This window comes from Azolla caroliniana, unplaced genomic scaffold, assembly GCF_043228905.1.
Source record: "Azolla caroliniana isolate FFs.n. ecotype wild unplaced genomic scaffold, voAzoCaro1.0.p SCAF_14, whole genome shotgun sequence".
Taxonomy (NCBI): domain Eukaryota; kingdom Viridiplantae; phylum Streptophyta; class Polypodiopsida; order Salviniales; family Salviniaceae; genus Azolla; species Azolla caroliniana.
In genome coordinates this window covers 16,388,594-16,399,352 of record NW_028230449.1, presented here as the reverse complement: position 1 = coordinate 16,399,352, position 10,759 = coordinate 16,388,594, and the positions used below count along the sequence as shown (strand labels likewise).

Below are 10,759 nucleotides of genomic sequence, written 5' to 3'. Positions count from 1 at the left end.
GATTTTCCCACGCTTCCTTCGGTGTCTTGGCTTCTCGAATGTAACCGAGCATGTGGTCGTGAACACATGTCGCCAAACAATACATCACGCGGCTTGCGGCTTGCTCCCATGTCGCGTATCCGGGAGCCGCTTCGGCGGGTCAATCTTCATGCGCTCCTTTGATGTAGCTCCAATAGCCTTGTCGACAAGGTATTGGTGCATCTTGTACTCCCAAGATGCGAAGTTGTTTCGATCCAACTTCTCGGTAGGGAGAGCGCTCCCCATTTGAGTATTCATTGTGTTGATTCTTCTTCTTCTTCTTCTCTCTTCGAATGCGTGCTATCTAGCGAAGCTACGATAGCGATGAGCCGGTTCTTGGTCGTCGGCGTGGAGCACAACACACGATCACAATGAGGTGAATGGGCTAGATCGAGCTACTAAATCGCTCTGATACCATGTAAAGAATCAAGAGATAGATTCTTGTGAATAGGAAGAGATGTAAGTTATGTGTGTGTGTAAGAGAGAGAGAGAGAGAGAGAGAGAGAGACTGAAACACAGAGAATACGCAAGGTAAAAAGTATATTGACAAAGGAGAAAGACTCAACCCTATACAAAGTGGGAGGAGGGTGCTTTATATAGCCACCCTCTCTCTTCATTAACTACAAGGCTCATGGAGCATGGGGAATGTGAAAGCTCATAAGTTATGTGTCATAGAATATGATTCTATGACTCATACTAAATGCTAGAATACAAAGAGGTGACTTAATGGTGACTCTTGACCGTTGGAGTGTCTATTCACTCTTAAGGTGAGTTCACACACTAGACCAAGCTGAGCTTGATTCTCAACACGAAGGTTCCTCGTTGGCTTCCGTTTTGCGGCCGAAATTGGGAGTTGTTGTCGTAGGTCGGACCTCGTCCGCCTTGTCCTTGGCTGAATCGACCTCTTTCTCGTCCGCGTCCTCTTCCTCTATACGAATGCGTGTAGAGCAATTGGCCTTCTGACTCATTGCTCCTTGTACGCACGTGGTTTTCTTCGACCAATAGCATTGATTGAAGCTCGAAGAATGAGGGAGATTTCTCCTTTGCTAGAACGGTGGTTCGCATCGCGCTAAACCATGGTGCAAGGCCGTCGAGGCATATTTGCACCATCTCATCATCATCGATACTTACGCTTATCAAGCCGAGTGAGTCGCAAAGCTCCTTGATCTTCAACGTGTATGTCGTGATGGACATGTCCCTTTGTTGAATGTTGTTCAACTCTTGGCGGAGTTGAAGCCTTCTTGCGGTTGTGTTCGCCGCGAAAATCTTTCGTAGATTTTCCCATGCTTCCTTCGGCGTCTTGGCTTTGCGTATGTAGCCGAGCATGTGATCGTGAACACATGTCGCCGAGCAATACATCACGCTGCTTGTGGCTTGCTCCCATGTTGCATATCCGGGAGCCGCTTCGGCGGGTCGATCTTCGTTCTCTCCTTTGATGCAGCTCTAATAGCCTTGTCCGACAAGGTATTGGTGCATCTTGTACTCCCAAGATGCGAAGTTGTTTTGACCCAACTTCTCGGTTCATTATGTCGATTCTTCTTCTTCTCTCTTCGAATGCAAGCTATGTAGTGAACATACGATAATGATGAGCCAGTTCTTGGTTGTCGGCGTAGAGCACACCACACGATCACGATGAGGCGAATGGGCTAGATCGAGCTACCAAATCGCTCTGATACCATGTAAAGAATCGGGTGTGATTCTTGTGTAGCGGAATAGGTGTGAACTGTGTGTGTGAACTGTGTGTGTGTGTGTGTGTGTGTGTGTGTGTATGAGAGAGAGAGAGTGAGTGAGAGAGACAAGGAGTAAGACACAGAGTATACGCAAGGTAGATTATATTAACAAAGGAGAAAGACTCAACATCATACAAGGTGGGAGGAGGGTGCTTTATATAGTCACCCTCTCTCTTCATTAACTACTAGACTCATGGAGCATGGGGAATGTGAAAGCTCATAAGTTATGTGTCATAGAATATGATTTTATGACTCGTACTAAATGCTAGAATACAAAGAGGTGACATAATGATGACTCTTGACCGTTGGAGTGTCTATTCACTCTCAAGGTGAGTTCACACACTAGACCAAGTTGAGCTTGATTCTCAACAATACAATTGTCGGAAAGGATTGCTCTTATGTAGAAAACTCTTGACTGTAAGTATTTTGGCACCTCTAACTCCGTTCATTTTGTCATTCTTTTTTCGTAGTTTGCTCATTCCAAATGGGTGATAAAAGGCGCTTGGAATGCCTTCATTGTTGTCATTGAATTTCTTTGATTGAGGTGGTTTTTGCAATTATCAATTTCATAAGAAAATATCACGGAACTCAAATCAATAAAAAGTGTAGTCACACATACCCATTGTCCAGATACTATGAATAACTCTTCAAGCAACTTATATGATGATGTTTTTGGGCATGATTGTTCCACTTCTTCCCATGTTGGCAAGGACAATTTCTTCATTATCAGCACTTGGATTTTCATGTATACTTGATGGCGAAAAATAAGATAAGAACAGAGGACACAATTAATAGCAAATTGAAAAAACAATCAATCAAAAACTTATAATAATAATAAACAACTCACTTTGGAATTCAGTAACCATATGATCTAAGTTGAACTCCTGGGCAGCCAGTCGCGAAAGTACATATATTAATAATGTGTCATCCTTAATGCCCTACAATGAACGCCAAGGTAGTAGCGTCATATCTTTAGCCAATTCTTCAATTACCAAGTCACTTTTTACATGACTTAGACTTCATCTCAACTTGAGGGTCTAATTTCACCTTTTTTTACTTTTGCCCCTCCACTTCTTTGCGCTCCCACATGGCAAATCTTATATCTTGTAAGTCCCAAATCTCCTTGTTATGAAAGTAAGCTGAAACCACGACTCATATTTGCGTAATACTTCTGATTTTGTGCTTTTGTCAGTTGTTATCCCCACTTCCAACAGACATTTTGTCGCAACCCAGGATGCAACCTAGGACCATATCTTTGCAAGGCATCAAGATACTCATGATGTAAGAATCTGATGCGCTCAATACAAGACATCTTTTTTCTATAATCATTATCATTATTATGGTGCCAAGCTAACAACTTGGCTTCTTCATGTGTAAGACCAACATACAATTTACATTCTGCATATTTGAAGAAGGGTGTAAGAGGATATTCTTTAACAAGTTGACGTTAGGCTTCAACGGATTGAGATCCCCCAATCACATAATAAGTATAATCCTTTGCGAAAATGTATTGGAAATCCACAATTGTTGGGCTTTGGTTTGGGTCTACCATTACTAAGACTGGCACAACAGTTGCATGCGGATTGATCATCATTTTGCTTTTTAAATTATGCACATGGATTGCGTGGGGCTCCCTTATTTCTAATGGCCGTCTTCCTGTCATGGGATTTATAGGCGACCTTTGAATCAAACAAATTGGCAAATGAAACAACTGTCCTTTACGGACCAATTTCATCTTCACAATATTTTCTCAAATTCAATTTTGTTCGAACGTTAAGATTCCTGATGAAATTTGACCTCCCCAAGGGATCACTTCTAACTGTTCATCCTCCTCCTCCTCCTCCTCCTCCTCCTCCTCCTCTTCAAACTCTAAAACTTCAACCTCATCCTCACTAGGTTGTAAGTGTCGTTTTTTGTATTTATTGTGTTCAGGTTTAGACTTTTGAGATGATTTTGGCGGTGTCTGAATTTGTGAAACTATCATCTCTCCATTAACATATGGGTGCATAGCAACAATTGAGTTATTTTTCGTTTTAACATCTTTTCTTAGGGCTTTAAGGTGGCAACAATCAACCACTAGATAGCCTTCATCAACCTGGCGCATCCCCCTTGAGCTCTCCACATCAAGGAAGAGGTTTGGTGAATCACCGTCCTCGTATTCCACATTTCGAATTTTTCCGCAAGTGAAGGTCTTCCCTAATTGTAACTTTCCTTTGCCTTCAAACTTTGCAAATACAAGGAGCAAGACATCGTCTTCCTCAACATAAATCAGGCTCCATTCCAAGCAAAGGTAGTTTTTAAGTCGTGGCTCTATGGGTGTATCCTCGAACATCTTGATTATATTTCCTACAAAAGATTTGGAAGTTCCGTCACCACCAGATTCGAATAGTGTCCAATGGGACTTGTCTTTTAAGAAGCTGTCAGAGTTCGTTTGGTTGGTGATACTATCTTCAACTTAAATGATGGGACTTTTTGTCGTGGCTCACTGGGATCCACTGTCAATATAATGAGATTACAAAAAGTGAAATAAAATCAACTTATTGGAAGTAAAACAAACTTTATTTTACAAAAAAACTATAGAATTAAGTCTAAAAACCACCAAACGGCCTTTTCAAGTCTTGTTTAATATGTATTAAAAAACATTGGAATCTGATTGTTTTCAACGAGAATCCGATGCAGCATGTTGCATCGGATTCCGGTTGAAAGCCTTAGGTCTTCAATGGGAATCCGATGCGGTCGTTGAAAGCAATAGGCTTTCAACCAAAATCTGATGCACTACATCGGAATCCCGTTGAAAGACACATCGAAATCTCTTGTTTCTAAGTGTCAACAAGGCAGAAAGACGGTGAATCAGTGAATGTCAAAGGGTGTGTTTATGTGGGCTTATAATTTGTGTAGGCATGTGGGTTTTTGTTCATCGATTAGATTAGGGGGGGGTTTTAACACATCTTACTTATGATGCCTTTTACATTCTATATGTATACAAATGTATAAGCTAGTTAGTAGTCATGAGGAAATGATAAATTCCTTTGATTAGGTTTTAAGTGCTCACCTTGAAATTTGAATGGTTCACGAAGGGGTTTATAGGGTTTATGGTTCAAATTTAAAACTAATTCGAAAAGCAAAAGAAAGAAAACGTGGGAGAAGAAAGGCGGGAAGGATCGGACGGTGGATCCCGGGCCATACGATCGGACGGTTATAAGGCCTCGATCCGAGCCCTCGCATCTGATTGGCGGAATGGACACTATTTAAAAGGCAAAGCTCACAGTGAATAGAAAAACCTCCATCGCCATAGCTCGCTCTCTGCATAGAAAGAGAACAGTACAGATCAGACCTTCACTCTCTGTTAATCTCTCTTTCTCTCTTCGCCTGCACCTGTAAGCTCGCCATGGCCCCCAAATCTAAAGAAACTCCTGCCGCCCCTGTCCCTGCAGAGGCCGAGCAAAAGGCCACCAAGAGCGTCGCTGGAAGAGCCGGCAAGAAGCCCGCAGGAAAGAAGCCCATCCCCTCTGCCGCCTCCGAGAAGAAGCCCTCCTCCTCTGCGAAAGACGGCGAGAAGAAGAAGAAGAAGACCAAGAAGAGCATTGAAACCTACAAGATCTACATCTTCAAGGTGCTGAAGCAGGTGCACCCTGACACAGGCATCTCCTCCAAGGCCATGGGCATCATGAATTCCTTCATCAACGACATCTTTGAAAAGCTCGCTCAGGAGGCCGCCCGTCTGGCTCGTTATAACAAGAAGCCTACCATTACCAGCAGGGAGATCCAGACGGCAGTGCGCCTCATTCTTCCAGGAGAGCTTGCCAAGCATGCTGTCTCTGAGGGAACAAAGGCTGTCACTAAATTTACTTCAGCCTAAGAGGCGTTTAACACCTCATACCATCTGACACGATTTAGCCTCGTCGGTAATTTGCTCCATGGTGTTTTTTAACACCACCTGTATACTGATGATCGATCGTTCTCCATTCGGGTTCTTTTTCTTGAACGTGAATTGTGGCATTCCTTCCATGTCTTTCGAAAGCTTATGCAAAATTGCATTTCCATTTAGCTCTGTTGTTTTGTGTAGAGTAAGATTTGGATGTATCTATCTGTGGAAATTTAATGTACACACAGAAATCTACCATTGAGTGGGACAATATGGGAGCATGTATTATGTAGTAGTGATCTGTTACGTCTAAACCCTCTGTTTATAGGAGTTAGGTTAGGGCAGAACTTAGAGGAATTTCTGTGTCATGTATGACCTTGTATTTATATAATCTTCCGCTCTAATTAACTTTGATCAACACTCTAGTAAGGTAGAAGTAGGTGTAACGGACAAGTTATTGTTAGTATTTCTTCTGATTTGCTGCCTGGAATATGTGGTCTTTCTAACCTTAGATATTAATGTGCATATAAATGTAATGTTTAAATATGTAATGGATATCTAAATGGTTTTATTATTGTTTTTTTGTTACTATCAATGTTGTCTCCCAACAATAGCTGTCTCAGTTTGGGATTTCTTAAATTGTTAGTAGAGAAATGTGCAGCTTTTTTTATTGTTAGTATAGAAATTTGCTTGTCGATTTATGATCTGAATTTGGTTGAAATATACACCTGGCTCCACGAAGAGTTGATCATAGACTAGGAAGATCAAGTGGTAAGTAGTATGCTGTAGAGGTAGAAGAAATTTCTTTGAAAATTGCAAGTTTTATGGTAGGAGAAAGCCATTAGAAAATCTGTAATTGTGGTATTAGGTAACTGTAGCCTCGTTAAGGTATGTTATCAAATGGAAAAGAGCAATGTACTGAACGGTAATGACTCATCAATTGCTTTGCAAATTTCAGCCATGTTGAATTTTTTGAATTTTTGTTGTAATACAACGCAATATTGAATCCAACAAACATTAGTGGGTGGACAGTATTGTAGCTTGCCATCATGGATAGTTAGTGGGATTGACAACATATATGAAGATGGGTGATCATACTATTTATATCATGACATGGAATGTAAGGCAATGGTAATAAACATTTAGAAAGGCATCATTTTCTGACAATTGAGGATAATTGAGGATCATGCACCATCAACAACCTTAATGTGACGCAAGAAGAGTAAAGCAAGTCTCATTTAAGTGAAGAGCCAAGTATTCTTATCGAAAATAGATTTTATTATTATCTTTAGAGTTCAAATATGACATATGAGCATAGTTGAATGCGATCACGTGCACATTGGGTTTTGTAATTAGTTGTAACATATGTAGTATAATTTGTGAATTGAGTCTCTACATTTTTCTTTTGTCATAATACATTGGCGTTGCATGATGAAGCAAGTGTCTTGTATTTCATAATTCAAGTAAATTTTTTTAAGACCTATGTATATATCTTCTATTGTAGAGAGAGGGAGAGAGATTAATACTTATGGAGGCGTGACTTGCATTGAGAGGTGCAAGGTGGCACTCATTCAAGTCGTACATTTTGCATGCTTGGTTGTATATAAAGGTCCCACACTTAGTTGTTCTCTAGGAGTTCAAATTGTTATGGATGCAAGATGACATTCGAAGAGGGAATTGAGTGGAATGAACAATGGGTTTGGTGACGAGGACCACATATACTTGAATAGCTTCAGAATCAATTGTAGAACCTTTAGGGCAATCGGTTTTGTGATGAGGACCACATATACTTGAATATCTTTGAAATAAATTGTATGACCTTTAGAGCAAAAACTCTCATGGGTTGCACCATTGGATCAAAGACAGAGTCAACTACCAAAGCGAAAGTTGTAGCTTGAGAGAGTATAAGGTCAACTGCTAGAGTAGAAGTTGTACATGGAGCAGAAGTAGACATTGAAGTTGCGCATAATGGGCCTATGTAAGCAAGGGAAACAACTTGCAGATGTGAGGAACTAGTTGGGGACCAAAAACATGTTAGAGAGAATTTGATGGATTGACTTCATTGGTATATAATCGGTTTGTGTGATTCAAGCCAAGGTAAGATGAGGATAATAGGGCGATGTGGACAAGCAATGAGATTGAGAGAAATATCCTCTTGATATGCATTGAGTTGGATAAGCATTGAGGTTGTCTCTAGATTGAGTTTGCTAGAAACGAGTGGTCGCACATCAATAGCCTCAACCAATAGGAATGGGTTTTTTTACAATCTCAAAGCCAATTTGCTCTACATAAGAGATGTCAGTGAAGCAAGATGTAGTACTTGAACCATAGAACACTCGTGGAACCTTACCATCTATCTTCTCTTCTCAAGCACCAACTTGTTGCACCCCTTTTAATCAGAATCAAAGATGGGGAGGAGTTTGAGGTAGAGAAGATGCTAGATTTTTCATTGGTGCGTAGGAAACTTTGTTATCTTTGTAGAGGTCAAGTTTGCGTTGTGAGGTGAAACACACACACACACACACACACACACATTGTTTGAGTGCATGAATAGGTGATGACCAATGTGATCTTTGCTACTACGTTGGTGATGTGCTGTGAACATCTAGAGCAAGTGAGGAGGAGACATGGTTTCTTTGCTAGAACATGTTTTTATTGTGTGTTTGTGCGTCCTTGCTAGAGCACATAGCGTGTTGAGTGTGTTTTCTCTCTCTTGGGAGTGTCTTTGTTGATGAGGCACAAGTTCTTTCTTCCTGTGTGGTATTACTTGTAAGATCTTTAAGGGGTGCGTGCTTCTCGTCTAAACACAAATTTGTCGGTGAGCCCACTAGTCTAATTTTAAGACTTTGTTCTTCAATGAACATGCTATTCGATTGGAAGTACTATATTATCTATGGGAATCTCGTAAAACTATGACTTTCAAGATATTTTGGGAAGAGAATGTAGCCAAGTTAAAACCATTGAATTTCCTCATGAATGTATCCATAGGTTGTGAAGGTGAGATTTCTAATTCAATTTGTGTAACAATGATGCTCATTGTATTAATTGCTATGGTGTGCGACATGCTTAAAGTTAAGTGTGGATTTTGGTTTAGTTATATCACCTTCATGCATGATGCATGGTCCTATTTGGTATGTACAAGATATGATTTGTTTACTACCCATTGGTGAATAACCTTGCTAGTGGGGAATATCTTTTGGTTAGGCACCGATTGTTTTAAGCGGCTAGAGTTGTGTATAAATGTCAAACTACCCCTAAGGTTTTGTGAGGGTAATCAATACATACTTGTCCCATAATATTTGCTTATGTATTATATAATAATGTCATGGAAGACAATGTGACATAGTTTGATGAAATATTGCCATGAAATTCCCACATTTACTTTTACTTTTGTGAAACCTTTCATTCTCATTTTTGCCAAAGGAACTTGTGCAACATGTGTCATGTGTCTGTACTCATTGGTCATGATTCCTTTTATAAAGAGTTCATCTTTTGGGTTCCAAATGGGTATTTTGCCTTAGAATTCTATCTTTGCCTTTTTGAGTTGCGAGACTTGATTTTAGTGGTTTGGTAGAATGTCTATGCATAACCGACCAACTTTGGTGGTTTTGTCAAGCTTTTCTTAACCCACTAAATAGTGACAAGGTCTTTATTGGTGCCTTCGGCTGCTACCTAGTGAATGACCATCCATTCATTAGGCAACAATTTCAACTCTACTAGTTTTGGTGCCATAGCTATACCAAGGTTTGGTTAGATTTGTTTATCTTCAATGCCCATCGATGTTCTCTTTCTCTTTTCATTGTGTGGTACCTATGTTGTTGTCTCTTTGCTCATAAGGTTTCCAATGATCGAATATTGTTTTAGGTCATCTTGAATTTCAAAAAGGATCATTTGAGTGTTTTGTGGGTCATGCACTAGCTTTTTTTGGCATAATTTACTCTTACACTAGAATTCACACTTCTTGGGGGATGCCTAGGAGAAAAACCTTAGGGTATATCCTAGCTTTCCAAATTGTATTTTCACCTTACATGAGAGTAGTTGTATACAAGAGAACTTGGTCATGTTAAAACTAGAGCCAATGGTAGTCTAGGTCAATCCAACTCTAGAAATAGAGCATATGTCAAAATTTCACTATTGGTATCAATCAAGGATGTAGTAGTTATATATTGATTTGAGATGGGGGGGTAGAGGAGGTTGTCTTTAGTCGCATTGCATGGGATGTTCTTGAATCACACATTCTTTTGTTCTCATTTGAACATTGGTTGTGCATGTTGTAGAGACATATGGGGAAAGTATCAATTGGGCTCTCACGTGTATTTGTGTAGAATTCTATACTAGAAGTGAAGCATGAGATGGTTGCTCCATCTTCATTGCAACACTTAGTTCCTTTATCAAGTCCAAGTCAAAACCAAGACCTTCAAATTTTTTAGAACTAAAATTTACCTACTTTCATCCTTTATCTAGCTTAGATGTCCGTTGCCCCTTAAAGATGGTGAACCAAGAGGAGGCTTAACTTACACCAATTTCTATTCTCTTAAACAATATGCTATGCTAGGGGTAACACCATATGGAGTATCAGTTGGTTCATTGACTAGTGAAATTATATGTAAAGACAAATTTGGAGTTCAAAATATCCCAAGAAACTTTTTCTCACTAGCATTTGGACTAGCCAATGTAGGTCGCCCAAGGTTGGAAAAGATGAAATGTGTTATAGATGTGGAAACTCTTTTTAATTTTTACTTCCCCTACCTAAAGAACAAAAAGGCTTTTATAATTCCATCCAAGGTGGGTGCCTTTTTGCACAACATGCCTAGCACGTGGAAAACAATCCCTCTAGGGGAGGTCAACAATTCCCTCTCCATAGTTGGTGTATACCCTAGATTGAGGTAGGGGTTATGCTTCTCTCGACACCAATATGTACAACTTGTTATCTATTATAATGTTCGACCAATGCCAATTGTGAAGCTCCCCTCCCCTCCATCCCTTTTGTTTCCCCTTACATGCATCCCCTCCCTTTCTTTATATAGGTGCTCACATGCATATGATATATCTGAGGGTGCATGACATTCATGCAATGCATTAAAATGTATGATCACCATTTGGCACACATGTCTTACATGTGATGCATGATAGCTAGCTCATCTGA

The 10,759-nt window shown here is 40.0% G+C and overlaps 1 protein-coding gene across 1 annotated transcript; it reads left to right on the top strand.

Moving 5' to 3' along the window:
• Positions 1-5,069: 5,069 nt before the first annotated feature.
• Positions 5,070-5,868, top strand: LOC147855626 (histone H2B.11-like). Its single transcript, XM_087330705.1, has one exon. It carries the CDS (start codon positions 5,137-5,139, stop codon positions 5,605-5,607), a length of 471 nt encoding a protein of 156 aa, XP_087186831.1. The 5' UTR covers positions 5,070-5,136; the 3' UTR covers positions 5,608-5,868.
• Positions 5,869-10,759: the final 4,891 nt, after the last annotated feature.